At 39.6% G+C, this 18624-nt stretch overlaps 1 protein-coding gene and 1 pseudogene across 1 annotated transcript; one reads left to right on the forward strand and one right to left on the reverse strand.

Annotated features, from left to right (window-relative positions):
- Positions 1-1091: 1091 nt before the first annotated feature.
- Positions 1092-3769, reverse strand: LOC140870716 (phenylacetaldehyde reductase-like). Its single transcript, XM_073273104.1, has 6 exons — positions 3515-3769; positions 2721-2896; positions 2419-2610; positions 1978-2140; positions 1719-1899; positions 1092-1353 (listed from the first exon to the last, which is right to left on the reverse strand). Exons 1-6 carry the CDS (start codon positions 3630-3632, stop codon positions 1221-1223), a joined length of 963 nt encoding a protein of 320 aa, XP_073129205.1. The 5' UTR covers positions 3633-3769; the 3' UTR covers positions 1092-1220.
- Positions 3770-8569: 4800 nt separating this feature from the next.
- On the forward strand, positions 8570-14516 carry LOC140870746 (uncharacterized; annotated as a pseudogene).
- The last annotated feature ends 4108 nt before the right edge of the window (positions 14517-18624 follow it).

Consider the following 18624-nt stretch of genomic DNA (forward strand, 5'->3'; position numbering starts at 1 on the left):
AGATAAAAAATATCAGAAGAAACTCACTGCCTTTTTTGCTTTGCTTCTACTCGTTTTTCATGTGAGTGACAGATTTCAAATCGACGATAGCGATTAGTATGTTGTTGCAAGCCCGTGAGTTTAGCGTGGATGCTAGATGTTGGGAGAAGAGATGAATATTGGTCGAGATTGGAAGATGAGAGAAGAGGATGAAAATTGGTGCAGATATACGTTTAGGGATTTAGCACAGACGATTCTATCAAAATGAGAGAAGAGAATAAGAGAAGAAGGGCGTGAGAAGTGAGAAAAAAGAATTTCCCTATTAAAAAACTAGATAAAATAATAATAATAATAATAATAATAATAATAATAATAATAATTTAAGAGGAGACAAGGGAGTGTAAAAAAAGATTTTTGTTGTAGTAGGTACATAAATATTAAAATCTATGACATGGGTACTGGACCTAAAACCAAGTTTTTGATTGGGTATTTATATATAATTAACCGGGATATAAATGTAAAAGCCTAATATTAAATAGGGGCATAAAAAGAAAATTCTGTGAAATCAAAGAAATAAGAAAATAGAAAAGAATAAGTAACTAACTTTTTCTTCGTGGCTTACTAAAATACATTTATTATAATTAATGGATATAATTATGTGAATTTGGTGCATTTATAATTTTATTTATAATTTTATATGTTTCAACAATAAATTATTATTATAGTTTTTAATTTTTTTTTGGTCCAACTATATCTAATCACCTCAAGGATACTTGAGATTATTATGTTATTAAGTGGATTTGAATTGAAGTATATTCGTAAAAAGTAATTCTATATTGAGACGTTTTATATATTTATTTTCATGAGACTAATCGACCCGATCCATATTTCTAGTAAAAATTAATATTTTTGACATAAAAAAATAACATTAGTTGGGTCGAGTGAAATTGAATAATCTGTATCACAAAAAACTCATAAAACAGCCTGATAAGAGTTTTTGTGATTTGTAAAACTTTGGAACAAAAACTTATAGTAGTTTCAATACATGTAATTTTGAAGTAGTAAAATCTTGACAATTTGAAATAAGAGTATGACACTACGAGGGACGGTCGTGCACCAAACCAATCCAAACCGATTATTAATATAATTTATTTCAATAGTTTAGTAAACGACTTATTTGCTACATGCAATGGGATTATGAGAAGATACGAATCCCTATCAAGAGATTGTCGCTGGCAAGATCAGATGAGGAAATTTCTCTCTTTCAAGCTTTCAACCATATCCTTCAAGCTCATCTCCAATGGCGTGAAAACGATACCCAAATCTTGTGCTCTCTTATTGCATACCTGGAAAGTTGGATCCCCTGGAGTATTGCTGCAATAAGTGAAAATGTGTTAAGCCAGTTAACATTTGCAGAATATGAGATACTCAAATGCTGCTAGCCATGAAAGCATAGTATAGTCAAGAGGGAAAAACGGATCATTTATTTAGAAAAATATGTTGCTATTGAATAAGAAATTGGACAACAGAATTATATGTCTGAACTTAGTTTTCTTGTTTAGTACAGAAAGTAAAGTGGTTGTGCATAAATGGTTTGAAAGTTTATGAAAGATGGTGACATTCCAGCGTCGTGTTTTTTATGGCACACGATTAACATATAGAAGTTCATTTTCTTGAGAAATGAAGGATCAATGGGGAGAGTGGGAACTCTAAACTGTTTGAACAGATGAAAAACTTACATTTTGGGAAGGCCCAAAGAAGGATAAAGCTTTTGTAAAACCTCCAAAACTTCCTCCGGCAGTCGCGCTTTTCCAGTCAAAATGTATCTGCCACTAGCTGAAGGATTTTCAAATGCCAAAATATGTGCTCGGGCAACATCTCTCACGTCGTCAAACACATAGTATGGGTATAATTTCTTATCTGTAAATTGTAATAGAATCAGCTAAAATGCTCTAGAAATCTGAATTGGCGAAAAGACCTACAAATCTTTTTACGTACCTTTGATCAGGCTCACAAATTCCTCAGAAGTGGTATTGAGTGTAGGCTGAAGGAGAGGACCGATCACGTATCCAGGATTGATTACTACCAAGTCGATTCCATTTTCTTTGGAGAATTTCCATGCAGCTTCCTCTGCCAATGTTTTTGAGAGGCAATACCAGGCCTGCTAGCATGAGATGTGATGTTTGGATCAAAAGATTTTTCGATTTCTTTATAAATCCTAGTATTTTTCAAGAAACAGTGTATTGCATTCAAATTCTGGGGTGTTTTAATAGAAACAAACGATAACAGAGTTGGAATTATCAACATTAGACGTCTACGAGGATTGTCTAGAGTAAGGATCCCGTGGTTGAAATTCTTCTGGATCTTGATGAGTTTTCAAAGGATAAAAAAACATCAACTAAAAAGTAATAAAATGTTGATATTCCTACAAGCACAAACCTTGATTTCTTCACAGAATACTGGATCTGAAAACCATGTTTCGTCAACTCTAGCGTCGGGGCCTTGTGGTCTGCGATTGAACATAACTGCAACAATAGAGGATGTTACCACCACTCTTCTCACAGATGGTTCTTTGCTGCATGATTTTAGTACATTTAGAGTTCCCTTCACTGCGGGTTCTATTAGCTCTACCTAAACCAAGCACATAAATATATCAAATAGTTAATTTCACACACACATACACACAAAAAGGAAGGATTGAACATGGCAAGAATCACGCACAAGCAAGAGAGAGAACAAACCTGCGGGTCGGTTGCGGTTGCTGCAGCGAGAGCAGGTGAGGCTGTGTGAAAGACCCCTTCACAACCATGAACCGCGGAATCAAAAGATCCATCTTCGATTAAATTGGCTTCAAACAATTGTAATCTCTCCTTAGCTCCCTCGAGTCTTTTCAAGTGGGTTACTTTATTTGGATCGCCTGCATTTCATAGGCGTAAACAGATCTGTTACTTGATTCCCTATCTAGAATATATCAGCCCAACCGCGTCTACAATCTGAACAATATATGATTTCGCTTCATATATATCATGTTATCCAATTTCAATAGTAATTGTGGTGAAAATAGGTATTATTTGAAATTCATCGATCAAATCCTTCCCAAAATCAAATCTTTCCGTCCCAATCAAATTTATCAATCAAAGCACAACCAAGAGATCACCTCCAAAAGTCATGTGATAATAGGAATGCAATAATATTACAAGGCATTCAAAATTCTAGCTTTAACACATACTGCTTAAAGTTTCCAATTTTCAGATACCGATCTTTTTTATATCTTTTACTTTCTGAGATAGGTGATCGAGAATATCTCAAAACAAACAATAAGATACGTTTCCCACAAGGAAAACGATATATAAAATAAAAAAATAAACCCATGAAGCAAATACAGAAAAGAAACCCAGGAAGCAAAAAACAAGAACACAACTTTTCAAGAAATTTATTGGTTTGATGGCAAAATCATGGTTTCCAACAACTGAAAGATAATATTCAAGAAATTATCAATCCAAACCCACAAAAGATGGAGATTAAAACTACTGACTGAGGTTTCTAACAGTGGCTTTGACAATGTAACCCCGCTGAAGCAGAAGCTTAACGAGCCATGATGCAATGTAGCCCGATGCTCCAGTCACGCACACTACTTTTCCCGCACCACTCATCCTCTCTTTAATTTAATTTCTGCATCCCAAAATTTGTGCTCTTATTCTATTTGGGAGACAAAAAAGAGACTTGTTCCTGCCGAGAGTTGCGAGTCCAAATTGTCTTTGTATGTGCTTCTGTCTTATTGGAGATCAAGAAAACTGTGTTGTTTCGAAGATAAATATATGATGTAGACAAAAGTCAGAGAATTTTTGGACTATTATTGTGTTGTTTCAATTGTATGACAAAATAATCTTATACCATATCATTGCATATCATTGAGTTTGTGAGTAGTTAACTTTGATATCATTGTCTATTTTTTTTTGATAATCCATGATGGGTAAATTAGCCTAAAATACATCTCTCTACTTTCACTTTAAAAATCAGTATCCTGTCAGAATATTTTATTAAAAACACTCTCCACTATCAATTTTTTTTAGTTCTAGCTTCCCCTTGTCAGAAAATTTATAAAGGGCTTCCACTATTATCTTTTTTTAGTTTCAGCTCTCTCTGTCAGTGTGTAGTGACCCTGCATGAAATCACCTACTAACTGACAACTAAAAGCATGCATTAAACTTAATAAAAGCAATAATACTAATCAGAGAAAAACGTGTGGAAACATAACCCATATATTACATATCAGCTTAGTAAAACATATCCAGGCTTAATACTGTAGTGATACAACCATATCGAAAAGTTTAAAATGAACTGTCTAAAATATTTATACAGCTAAACAAATCCTGATGTATAAAATCCCCTGAAAAGCTCCGGCTCCCTAGTCTTGCCTCGAGCTACCGGCTCCGTCCATCCTGCGACATACCTCGTGGAATAGGGTGTCCAAGATAATAACTAGGACGTGAGCGCTAACGCCCAGTACATAAACATGAGTAAAGGTATATATATGATGCATGCAACATGATGACTGGTAAAGGGTCATCTGAAAAGTCATGCTCAGTACTGGCGCCACATGAGTGCTGCCACTGCACGGATTAACCTCTGGGTGCAACCACACTCGTATAGTACACCAGAGTAGTCAGACATACATGTCCCCGCCGTCGCGGTACTCTCAGTGACAGACTATCGAGTATAGAGCTGAGCGGCTCTATAATCAGGTATATCAAGGTATAGGCTCAACGTGTATATGCACATGATATATGAATATAGAAAGCGGTAAAACATACATCATGCCACATAATAATGCCAAATAAATGCAACATATAAACATGTATACTCGCTGGCAATCTCAGTCAATCTGTACGTACATCTAGGCTAGTTCAAGTCTAGTAGGATCCTAGATTCTAAGCCTATATTCAAAAGTTCACCGTATCACTACACAAGTTCTATAAGCCTTAACTAAGCTAATAAGTACTCCCAAAACTTAAATAGATTCCCGGACCATACCTTCGTCCGTAGTAAGCCCATTGATGTTGCTAGTCCCGGATGACTATAATCACACCTTGGTTATTCCAGAACCTCTATAATAATCGATAGGGCCCTCAAGTGTATAACTCACACTTATATAAATGAAAAAGGAAACTCGGGAATTCGTAATTCAAAATGAAATCGAATAAGCCATATTTATACGAAAATTTCCGGTCCAATTTGGACCCTCCGTTCGATCGTCCGATCCAGCTCACTGCCTGCATGCGAGACACGTCGAGTTCGGACCGTCCGATCGCCACTTCGGGCTGTCCGAAGTGTCCTACATCGGACACTTGTCAAAATCCATGGCTGAGTAATCCTGATTGCTTGGCACAAGGGAGTTCGGGCCGTCCGATCTTGGTTCGGACCGTTCGAACGTGCCTTAACTCCGAAGTCAACAAGCCTTTCTTCGGAGCCCCCGGTTGCTGAGTTCGGATCATCTGAAGTCCTCTTCGGACCTTCCGAACTGGCTCAAATATTGAAATTCCAATTCTTGATTTTGAAATCCGATTGAACCCTGGAATTGATTAATTACTAACCCTTAATCACGTTTAACATATCATTATCTTAAAATGGAATCTGGGTTACTACATTCTTCCCACCTTTAGACATTTCGTCCGCGAAATAAAATCTAAAGACAATTCAGGATAACAATATGAAACATCAAACCATGTTTTATTACAACAACTGTAATTACATGATAATCAAAAGTAAAAAGCAAACAACTCAGGATATTCAGCTCGTATACGGCTCTCGGTTTCCCAAGTTGCTTCTTCAACGCCTCGACGCTGCCACTGTACCATCACAAGTGGTATAGTCTTGTTCCGAAGAACTTTCTCCTTCCTGTCTAGGATACGGAGTGGTCGTTCAACACACGACAGATCTGGATCTAGCTGAACATCAGTAGGCTGGATAATATGAGATTCATCAGCTATGTACTGTCGAAGTAACTACACATGAAAAACATCATGTATACTGGAAAGATATGGCGGTAACTCCAAACGATAAGCAACATCTCCAATCTTCTCCACTATCTGGAAAGGCCCAATGAAACGGGGTGACAACTTGCCTTTCACACCGAATCTCATCACCTTCCTGAAAGGTGATACTCGCAAAAACACATATTCACCAGGCTCAAACTGAAGTGGTCTGCGATGAATATTAGCATAACTGGCTTGCCGATCTTGAGCATCTTTGATCCTTCGCTTGATCAAATCTACCTTGTCTACAATCTGCTGCACCAACTCAGGAACCTCGACTTGTCGTTCTCCTATCTCATCCCAGAATAACGAAGTACGACATCGTCGACCATACAATGCCTCGAAAGGTGTCATATCAATACTACGATGATAACTGTTATTGTAGGCAAATTCGATCAAAGATAACTGATCCTGCCAAGACAAACCAAAATCCATAACAGAAGAACGTAGCATATCCTCCAATGTAAGAATCGTCCGCTCTGACTGCCCGTCAGTCAGTCTTCGGATGATATGCAGTACTTACACTCAGAGTGGTACCCAACGCCTGTTGAAAACTACCCCAAAAACGTAAGGTAAATTGCGGGTCTCTATCACTGAATATGCTCACTGGAATCCCATGTAATCGCACTATCTCCTGGATATATAAGCGTGCCATGCGATCATAAGAATACTCCCGGTTGTAAGGAATGAAATGTGCTGATTTCGTCAAACGGTCAACAACGACCCAGATAGCGTCACACTGACGTGAAGTCATAGGCAAGTGGGTGACAAAATCCATAGTCACGTGCTCCCACTTCCATTCGAGAATCTCAAGATTCTGCAGTAATCCACCTGGTCGTCAGTGTTCAGTCTTGACCTGTTGAAAAACCAAACATCTCGAAACAAACTGATATACACTCCGCTTGATAGTTGTGTTTTTGTTGCATTTGTTAGTATCATTTTTGTTGTTTTTTTGCATTAGTTGCATGTTTTATTTTAGCATTTTGTTCGTATTGCATTTTCTGTGTTTGCATGATGGGATTCTTGTTTTTGTGGTTAGGTCGCTTATTTTGCGGACTAAGATGGAACCTCGGAGGAACGGAGATTTGAAGCAAGGGAAATTCAAACCAAATTCTGGAAAGGCTCTCTCGCTCGATCCGCAAGAGTATGCAGATCGAGCGAGCGCTTATATTTTGAGGACAGTAGGATGGAACTTTTCTCTCGCTCGATCCGCAGATGTCTACTGATCGAGCGAGACCCTTTTTACGCGAGGCAGAGAGTTACGCATTTTCATGCCGCTCAATCCGCAGAATGTTGCGGATCGAGCGGGCGTCGTGATTCCGGAAAAAAAATATATTTTTGGAAACTTTGTTAATTTAGTTCCTAGCCTTTATTAGACTATTATTCCGTTTTAGGAGGATTATTATCAGACTTGTGGAGATACATTGGAGGCTAGGATTTTCTTCTTGAATTCTTAATTCTAGTTTTCTTCTTTTTCTTTGAATTTTGTGAATTTTGCTATGAATCGTTGTAACTAAACTCTTTTACTTGGTTGAGGGAGACGAACCCTTGGTATATTTCATTTATGAGATTGGATTTGTAGTGGTTTAATCTTTATTAAGTATCAATTTTTGATCTGTTTTATTTTTTGTTTGTATGCGAGATTTTAAGATTGGCCATCTTAGGATTTTGTATTGCAAGCGATAGCTAAATTAGAATTTAAATTCGTAATTGTTTGAATAACCTAATTTGCGAAGCAACTACGTGTGATAATTTCTGCTGTTGAATTTATTATCTCGTAGGGTCAATTATTGGATAGGCTAAATATAACCGCTGGTGTTGTGTTGTCTAGTTTCGTCAGTTTTACTAGTTTGAATGCTACCGTGGATTTAAATCTAGATTGTTGTTATTGGGTTGGTCCATTGGTAAGGGTTAGTTAAGAATGCTGTTTTCTAATTAACTAATATTACGGTGAAACAAGAATTGAATTTTCAATGACGAATATTTAATAAGATTAATTATTTTAGAGAATCGATGATTGAATGAATGAATATCAAGGGTGTAGTCGACCGATACCAAGTCTCGTCTCTTATTGAATTTCTCCAGTCTTTTATTTAAATTTTGCATGCTCGTAAATTTTGATTGCTTAAAGTTTTTAGTAGTTAATCCAAACTCCAAAACCCCCATTTATTTTATTTAGAACATATTGAATTTACCTTTCCTCGTGGGAACGATCCCTACTCACACTACTACATTTTCAGTGATTATCTGCTTGAGTTGGGTAATTTGGGCGTGACACGATAAGCGCTACCAAATTTTGGCGCCGTTGCCGGGGAACGGTGTTAATTTTTTTGTGTTCTTTTATTTTGTTTTATTTTGCTTTATTCTGTTATTCTCACTCTTTTTTTTTCTTCTTTTCTCTGGTTCTAGCTTTCTCTAGTTCATGATTTCAGGTGATCGTTGAAGAGGATTTTTTCTACGATCCAGAGATCGAAAGAACTTTGCATAGGCGAAGGCGAGAACTCCGTAGGCAACAACAAGAAGCCGCTGCTCGAGCTGCTTTTCTAGAAGAAGAGATGGCTGCTAATGCTAATCTGAGTCTCAGACAATTGGGCACTCCTGATCCCAATCAACAACCTCTATGCATTACTTTTCCTACATTAGAAAATAATGCTACTTTTGAACTTAAATCTGGTTTAATTCACTTACTACCTGCTTTTCATGGTCTTGCAGGTGAAGACCCGAACAAACACTTGATGGAATTCCACGTGGTTTGCACTAGTATGAAACCCCATGGAGTGACGGAGGAGCAGATTCAACTGAGGGCCTTTCCTTTCTCTTTGAAGAGTGCTGCTAAGGATTGGCTATACTACTTGCCCTCTGGCTCTATCACCACATGGACAGAGATGAAAAGGATCTTTTTGGATAAATTTTTTCCAGCCTCTCGAGCTGCGAACATCCGGAAAGAAATTTATGGCGTCAAGCAATATTCAGGGGAATCACTGCACGAATATTGGGAGCGGTTCAAGAAGCTTTGCGCTAGTTGTCCGCAACACCAGATAAGTGAAAACCAGTTGATTCAATTATGCTATGAAGGTTTGTTGCCTCATGACAGGAGCATGTTGGATGCGGCGAGTGGAGGTGTTTTCATGGACAAAACGCCGGTACAAGCACGGAATTTGATTGAAAATATGGCTGCCAATTCTCAACAATTTGGCACCATAAGGAATGATCATCCACCAAGGAAGAACAACGAGGTAAATGTTTCTTCCCTTGAACAACAATTAATTGAATTGACGACTCTTGTGCGTCAGATGGCTGTAGGGAATAGACAGACTGCGAAGGCATGTGGCATCTGCGCTGCAATAGGACACGCCACTGATATGTGTCCTACACTTCAAGAGGACTCAGTTGAACAGGTAAACGCTACTGGCGGATTTCCTGGACCACCACAACGGAATTATGATCCTTATTCCAACACATTCAATCCTGGTTGGAAGGATCATCCAAATCTAAGATATGGGAATCCTCAAGCAAGTCAATTGGGGCCTCAAGCACCACCACATAATCAAACTTATAGGCCGCCGTACCCTCAACAGCAACAGCAGAGACCTCAGATACCAACTCCAGGTGAGTTTCTCGAAAATATAGTTAAGGAACTTGCCACTAACACTGCATCTTTTCAACAGGACACCCGGGAAAGTATACAAAACTTAACCACTCAAATGGGACAGCTAGCTACAGCAATCAACAAGCTGGAATCACAAAATTCCAGCAGTTTGCCATCTCAAACTGTGGTGAATCCAAGAGAGAACGCAAGTGCGATAACTTTAAGTAATGGGAAGGAGTTGAAAATGAAGGAGAAAGAAGTTGAGGTTGAGCCCAAAGAGAAGCTGAAAGCAGAAGAAGAGCAAAAGGTAAGTGAAGAAAAATCATCCAAGGATGATTCGCCAAGAGGTAAGTTTCCTCCTTTATCTGAATATAAGCATGTTGCCCCTTTTCCCTTAGCACTTAAGGACTCTAGAAAAGGTGAGGGGATTAAGGAGCTCTATGAAACTTTTCGTAGATATGAGGTTAATATTCCATTGCTAGATGCGATTAAGCAGGTACCTCGATACGCAAAGTTTTTGAAGGAGTTGTGCACAGCAAAGAGGAAGCAGACATTGAAGGGCTGTCAAAAAGTGGAACTTGGTGAGAATGTATCTGCAGTGATCCAAAGAAAACTACCCGCAAAATGTAAGGATCCAGGTATGTTTTCTATCCCATGCACTATAGGGAATGTTAGACTTGAGAAGGCCATGCTAGATCTAGGAGCATCAATTAATGTTATGCCTTATTCTATATATGCATCCTTAAAACTTGGCCCATTGAACAAAACTGGAATTGTCATACAGTTAGCGGACAGGTCTAATGCATACCCTAGGGGAGTATTAGAAGATGTGTTGGTGCAAGTAAATGAATTAGTGTTTCCTGCAGATTTTTATGTGCTAGATATGAAAAACGGTGATCATAATAGTCCTATTTTGTTAGGCAGACCGTTTTTGAAAACTTCCATGACGAAAATTGATGTTCACAGTGGCACACTTACTATGGAATTCGATGGCGAGGTTGTAAAATTTAATATTTATGATGCCATGAAATTCCCTGATAGTGATGATTGCTTGTTTTCTGTTGATATTGTGGATTTCTTGGCACAAGAGTATTGTGAGAATGCAGGGAAAGCTGATCTAGAGGTGGCTATTATAGCACCCATTATGCAGACGGAAGATGGAATTTGATGCAATCAAGAAATAGAAGAGATTGAGAAACTTCTGAATAGTTCGCCTGAGCTACCTCAGTCAGGTAATGTCTCTTACTTAGCTTTGCCAGTTTCTAATACCAAGCGTCTTCCATCTGTTTTGCAGGCACCAGAGGTCAAATTGAAGACACTTCCAAACCATCTAAAGTATGTTTTCCTTGGTAAAGGAGAAACATTACCCGTTATCATCTCCAACAGCTTGGAAGTTGATCAAGAGGAGCGATTAGTCAAGGTGTTACAAGAGCACAAGACTGCTATTGGGTGGACCATAGCAGACATTAAGGGAATTAGCCCGTCAACATGCATGCACCGAATTTTGATGGAGGAAGGAGCAAACCCCTCACGTCAGCCGCAACGCAAATTGAATCCACCGATGATGGAGGTGGTAAAGGCTGAGATTCTGAAGCTACTTGAAGTTGGGGTTATCTACCCAATTTCTGACAGTCAGTGGGTCAGTCCGGTCCAAGTGGTACCCAAGAAAATTGGAATCACTGTTGTGAAGAATAAGGATGACGAGATGGTTCCCACCCATATTCAAAATGGGTGGAGGGTTTGTATTGACTATAGGAAGCTGAATGCCGGAACCCGAAAGGACCACTTTCCTTTACCCTTTATTGATCAAATGATTGAAAGGTTAGCGTGTCATCCTTACTATTGTTTTCTTGATGGATATTCTGGTTATTTTCAGATTGCTATCGCGCCAGAGGATCAGGAAAAAACGACATTCACATGCCCGTTTGGCACTTTTGCTTATTGACGGATGCCCTTTGGACTTTGCAACGCACCGGACACTTTCCAACGGTGCATGGTTAGTATTTTTTCAGACTTTGTTGAGCATATCTTAGAAGTTTTTATGGATGACTTCACTGTCTATGGTGATTCCTTTGAAAACTATCTATCTAACCTTGCACTTGTCCTTAAGAGGTGTGTCGAAACCAATCTCGTTTTGAATTCTCAAAATGTCATTTTATGGTTGGGCAACGTGTGGTTTTGGGTCATGTTGTGTCATCAAAGGGGATAGAGGTAGATAGAGCTAAAATTGATATCATTCAATCTCTACCTTACCCCACATGTGTGCGGGAAGTGCGTTCTTTTCTTGGCCATGCAAGTTTTTACAGGAGGTATATTCAAGATTTCGCCAAGATCGCATCCCCCATGTGCAGGCTATTACAAAAAGATGTGTCATTTGAGTTTGATGAGTCATGCAAATCATCCTTTGAAAAATTAAAGAACTCCTTGACATCTGCACCAATAATCCAACCACCGGATTGGAGCAAGCCCTTTGAGATTATGTGTGACGCCAGTGACTATGCCGTCGGCGCTGTCTTAGGCCAGAAAGTTGGGAAAGCATCGCATGCTATCTACTACGCTTCGCGCATTCTGAACGATGCCTAACGAAACTACTCCACTACTGAAAAGGAGCTTTTAGCAGTAGTTTTTGCTTTAGATAAGTTTCGTTCATATTTACTTGGTGCTAAGGTTATTGTTTATTCTGACCATGCAGCTCTTAGTTTTCTGATGGCGAAGAAAGAGGCAAAACCAAGGCTGATCCGATGGATACTTCTGCTGAATGAATTCGATATTGAAATCAAAGACAAAAGAGGGGCCGAGAATCTAGTTGCTGATCACTTGAGTCATCTAGTTCATATTGATGAGGAGCTGAATTTGCGTGACGAATTTCCTGATGAGCAGCTGTTCTCGATGACCACCGAATTACCATGGTACGCAAATATTGTGAATTATTTAGTCACTAATGGTTTCCCCTCTGAATTTTCTAAGGCGCAAAAAGACAAAGTGAGAAGTGATGCGAAGTATTATGTGTGGGATGATCCATATTTGTGGAAGCACTGCGCTGATCAATTTATACGACGATGCGTTCCCGCGAGCGAGGTAATCCCTATTCTCACGTTTTGTCATTCCTATGCATGTGGTGGCCACTTTGGACCGAGAAGGACATCAAGGAAGGTGTTGGACAGCGGATTCTTCTGGCCCTCCTTATTTCGAGACGCATACCTGTTCTGTAAGTCATGCGCACAATGACAAAAGACAGGTAACATCTCCCAACGAAAGGAGATGCCCCAACAACCTATTCTAGTTTGTGAGATCTTTGATGTTTGGGGCATCAACTTCATGGGACCCTTTCCGAATTCACATGGTTATATTTATATATTACTTGCTGTGGATTATGTCTCAAAATGGGTGGAAGGAAAGGCCACCCGTACTGACGATTCTCATGTTGTTGCAGAGTTTATCAAGCATCACATTTTCTCTAGGTTTGGAATTCCTAGAGCCCTCATCAGTGATAGAGGCACACACTTCTGCAACCGAACCGTGGCGAGTCTACTGAAGAAATATCATGTGACGCATAGGATTTCCACGACATATCATCCACAATCCAATGGTCAAGCTGAGGTATCCAACAGAGAAATCATATCTATCCTAGAGAAGACCGTGAATCCTACGAGGAAGGATTGGAGCTTGCGATTGGATGACGCCTTGTGGGCTTATAGAACTGCGTTCAAAACGCCGATTGGAATGTCACCATATCGGTTAATTTTTGGGAAATCCTGTCATCTGCCAGTCGAATTGGAGCATAGAGCCTATTGGGCTATAAAGAATTTCAACATGCAGATGGATGAGAGCGGCGAACATCGAAAGCTGCAGTTGCAAGAATTGGAAGAGATCCGCAATGATGCTTATGCCAGCTCTAAAATTTACAAAGACAAAACAAAGGCATTCCATGACAAGATGATCTCTCGACGGAACTTCGAAGTCGGTCATAAAGTTCTGCTATATCATTCACGACTTCGGTTGTTTCCAGGTAAGTTACGTTCGCGTTGGAATGGACCTTTTGTTGTCACTAACGTCTTTCCTCATGGTGCAGTCGAAATTCAAAGTTTGGACACATCCAAAACTTTCAAGGTGAATGGCCACCGGCTTAAGCACTATTATGAAGGAGTCCACGTGAACGTCGGAGTGGAAGAGCACGATATCACTTTCGATGCTCTGCCAAATGTCGAATAAATCACGGCATGCAGTCGAGCTATAGACTGACTGCAAATTTAGCGCTGACTGGGAGGCAACCCAGTGTTTCTTTCCTTTTTACTTCTGATCGTTTTTATTTCTTTTACTGTCTTTAGTCTTAATTTTATGTTTATGTTGTTTCTTGTTTTTCGAAAATATTGAAAAATCCAAAAAAATTTAATTTTTGTTGTCTCGCTCGATCCGCAATATCTTGCAGATCGAGCGAGAGTTTTTTTTGCTCGGGACAGTAAGGTTACCAATTTGTCTCGCTCGATCCGCAACATCTTGCGGATCGAGCGAGAGCATTTTTAGTCAGGACAGTGAGTTGCATAATTTGTCTCGCTCGATCCGCAACATCTTGCGGATCGAGCGAGAGCACTTTTTCCTTAATAAACACGCCGACTCCCTTCCCTTCCTTTCTTTCTTTCCTTCTTATTCTCTCTTTTCTCTCTTGTGTCTCCCTAAACCCCACCTTTCATTTTTAGCTAATTTTCATCCCTAATTTCATATTTCCATCTTTTAATTCGCAGGCAAATCTCTCGGAACTTCCACCACAACTCTTCGGACGCCATCTTCTCCGATCATCTTCTTCGGCCTCTCTTACGTCGGACCTCACGTCTACCGCCGGTCACCATCCTCGATTTTTGTCATCGTGGGTTATTTTCGTCGAGCTTTTCTCCTTAGGCATCTCCCAGACGTAGTTCTTCATTGTTGATCTTGTGTTCTTCAAGGGGTTGCCGAACTATTCTTCGCACGCAAGGTGTTCGACGAATTGCACCTACCATTTTTACTCTCATCTCCCTACTATCAATGGGGCCCAAACGCACCCGACACCAAGGCAAATCCTCTTCTCAGGCTGCTGATCGTATTTATGCCGAGTTCGTCGGCCACTTTGTCAATGACACCGCTCGTCATCAGTACTTCGACGCCAAGGTAAGTCATTCACCCATCCCTGAACGTGGTTTTGAAGAAAAATTGGCCTATCCAGATATTGTCCAGACTATTCATGAGCGTGGGTGGACGAAATTCTGCGAGGATCCTCCGCCAGCTATAGTGCCGCTTGTCCGCGAATTCTATGCCAATGCCGCTGAACGAACAGATAGCAAGGCATTTGTTCGGGGGAAACTAATCTCTTTTCTGCCCCATGAGCTGAATGCTTTATTGGAAATACTGGAGGTGGACGACTCGCTCTACCAAAGCCTGCAAAACGGCCTGCATTTGGATGAATTACTTGAACAACTAGCGCACCCCGGTGCTACATGGGTCAATCCAGCTTCTATTTTGAACTTCAAGGAGCGGTTCTTGCGTGTAATTCCTACAACATGGTTTGTTTTTGTGATTCGGCGTCTGATGCCGATCTTGCATTCAAGCGACGTCAGTTTAGAGCGCGCCACCATTCTTTATGCGCTGGAAGTCGGAGCACCCATTAATGTGGGGCGGGTTCTTCATAGCGAGATCCATAAGTCCATCCATAATGTCACTGTGGGTCTCTATTTCCCCATGATCATCTCTTGTTTATGCTTACGCGCCGGCATTTCAGTTCGGAATGATGAAGAGTGGTTGTCACCTCAGCGACCACTCGACTCCGCTTTCATCGAAGCAAAGAGGGTACACCGTGTCAAGCATTTTATGCAGGATGGTCACTTTCAACCACCACCGCAAGCCCAGCCAAGGCCACCTCCTCCTCCTCGGCGATCTCAAGCTGATGCCATCCGCGAACTCACGGCTTTCGCCCAACATCATAATGCATACAATACAGTGGCGACGCATAATTTGCAGGCTTTGGATTCTTTGTTGTGCAATCTGACAATCCACCATGGTCTTGATCCAAATGCTGTGCCAGCTGCTCTACCGTATCCACCACCTTTCCCATTCCAATACGCCGCCCCTTTCCTTCCTTCGGAGGCTGATGAGGAAGATGCCGCAGACCTGTGAACCAGGGAGTTCTGTTTTGTGTTCTTGCATTTCATTCTGTTTCGTTGTTTGGTTGTGTTTTTCTTTTGTTTTTGCATTGAGGACAATGTGTTGTTTAAGTGTGGGGGGGTTGCATTACATGTATTTTGTTTCGTTGTTACATTTTCTTGTGTTGTTTATGCATCGTATTGTTGTTATTTTTGTTTGTGTTATCCAACTGCATGAGTTGAGGATGAAATCATTAGCCTATGATGAGATATTTGAAAAATTATGAATTTTTGAAAAAAAAAAAAAAAATTTCTACTCTTGATTGGATATGAGAAACCGGAGGTTATTTGTTGAATATTCTTAAGCACGCATGTTTAACCGGTGAAGTGTAGCAATGTATTAGATATCGTGGATGTCTGTTGGACCATTGCACGACAATAGGTGTTTGTGGAACTTGATAGTGTTTGAATCTTGATGATTTCTTTGATATGGCATAAACGATTTTGGGCGCACCTAGAAAAAAAAACAAATAAAAATATTTTTACAACTCCATCCGGGCCTGAAAAGGATTGAAATCCTAATCCTAAAAGATCAAATTCAAGGCTAAGTATGCGGATAAAATGGGGTTGATGCTCCATCCGGGCTATAGACGAGGGGATTGAAATTCTAATCCTGTCTTAGTTGTAGCTAAGTTAGCGGGTAATTATTGGGGCTATTGCAATACCGGGTGTAAAATCCGAAGGTGCGTAATTATTCTCAAGAAAGTTGTGTTGTGTTGAAGGATTGTTGGGATGAGAGTTCTTGATAGTGAGGCTTACACTGAATTGTTATAGGTCGGCGAACAGCCTTGAAACTTTGTTCTTTTGAAGTTGCATGTAACTGGGGTAACATGGCACACACACACGTTCGCATTCGACTGTAGGTATATCATTGATAATTGAGAGTTGCTATGAGCTTATTTTAGATGAAAATGGTTTTCTCTGAGGCTATGAATTATGTGATTAATCCTTGCTTGCATGTTTGTTCTGTTTTATCTTGTTTTTGCATAACTTGCTCAAGGGCGAGCAAGGATTAAGTGTGGGGGTATTTGATAGTTGTGTTTTTATTGCATTTGTTAGTATCATTTTTGTTGTTGTTTTGCATTAGTTGCATGTTTTATTTTAGCATTTTGTTCGTATTGCATTTTTTGTGTTTGCATGATGGGATTCTTGTTTTTGGGGTTAGGTCGCTTATTTTGCGGACTAAGATGGAATCCCGGAGGAACGGAGATTTGAAGCAAGGGAAATTCAAGCCAAATTCTGGAAAGGCTCTCTCGCTCGACCCGCAAGAGTATGCAGATCGAGCGAGCGCTTATATTTTGAGGACAGTAGGATGGAACTTTTCTCTCGCTCGATCCGCAGATGTCTACCGATCGAGCGAGACCCTTTTTAAGCGAGGCAGAGAGTTACGCATTTTCACGCCGCACGATCCGCAGAATTTTGCGGATCGAGCGGGCGTCGTGATTCCGGAAAAAAAATATATTTTTGGAAACTTTGTTAATTTAGTTCCTAGCCTTTATTAGACTATTATTCCGTTTTAGGAGGATTATTATCAGACTTGTGGAGATACATTGGAGGCTAGGTTTTTCTTCTTGAATTCTTAATTCTAGTTTTCTTCTTTTTCTTTGAATTTTGTGAATTTTGCTATGAATCGTTGTAACTAAACTCTTTTACTTGGTTGGGGGAGACGAACCCTTGGTATATTTCATTTATGAGATTGGATTTGTAGTGGTTTAATCTTTATTAAGTATCAATTTTTGATCTGTTTTATTTTATGTTTGTATGCGAGATTTTAGGATTGGCCATCTTAGGATTTTGTATTGCAAACGATAGCTAAATTAGAATTAAAATACGTAATTGTTTGAATAACCTAATTTCCGAAGCAACTATGTGTGATAATTTCTGCTGTTGAATTTATTATCTAGTAGGGTCAATTATTGGATAGGCTAAATATAACCGTTGGTGTTGTGTTGTCTAGTTTCGTCAGTTTTACTAGTTTGAATGCTACCGTGGATTTAAATCTAGATTGCTGTTATCGGGTTGGTCCATTGGTAAGGGTTAGTTAAGAATGTTGTTTTCTAATTAACTAATATTACGGTGAAACAGGAATTGAATTTTCAATGATGAATATTTAATAAGATTAATTATTTTAGAGAATCGATGATTGAATGAATGAATATCAAGGGTGTAGTCGACCGATACCAAGTCTCGTCTCTTATTGAATTTCTCCAGTCTTTTATTTAAATTTTGCATGCTCGTAAATTTTGATTGCTTAAAGTTTTTAGTAGTTAATCCAAACTCCAAAACCCCCATTTATTTTATTTAGAACACATTGAATTTACCTTTCCTCGTGGGAACGATCCCTACTCACACTACTACATTTTCAGTGATTATCTGCTTGAGTTGGGTAATTTGGGCGTGACACGATAAGAGCTACCACCGCTTCATCCCTTTCAACCAGAATCTAGTTCGCAAGTTCTTATACATTTTCATGCTTCTAGGATTAACTGACAATCGACTCCTGTGAGCTTGAGAAAGAATATCATTCCTGAGCTCCGCAACATCTGGTACAACCCCTCGATTAGATAAGCATAATAAATCATCTGGATGATAATGGAATCCAGATGTATAAACTCCATTGGCTAGACGTGCCAAACTATGAGTCTTAACATCAGATATCTGAGCGTCTCTAATTCGAGAATACAAAGCCGGCTCAGATAATATAGTATACAAACGAATTCCATTTCTTCCTTTCTTGTGCTTGAGTGTAAAACTCTATGAACAGCACTCCTGAATCATATGAGATAAATAACTAGTTTGAAGTGCAGAAAGTCTCACCTGCCGACTCAAGGCATCAACAGTAAGATTA

This window comes from Henckelia pumila, unplaced genomic scaffold (genome assembly GCF_033568475.1).
Source record: "Henckelia pumila isolate YLH828 unplaced genomic scaffold, ASM3356847v2 CTG_19:::fragment_3, whole genome shotgun sequence".
In the NCBI taxonomy this organism is placed as follows: domain Eukaryota; kingdom Viridiplantae; phylum Streptophyta; class Magnoliopsida; order Lamiales; family Gesneriaceae; genus Henckelia; species Henckelia pumila.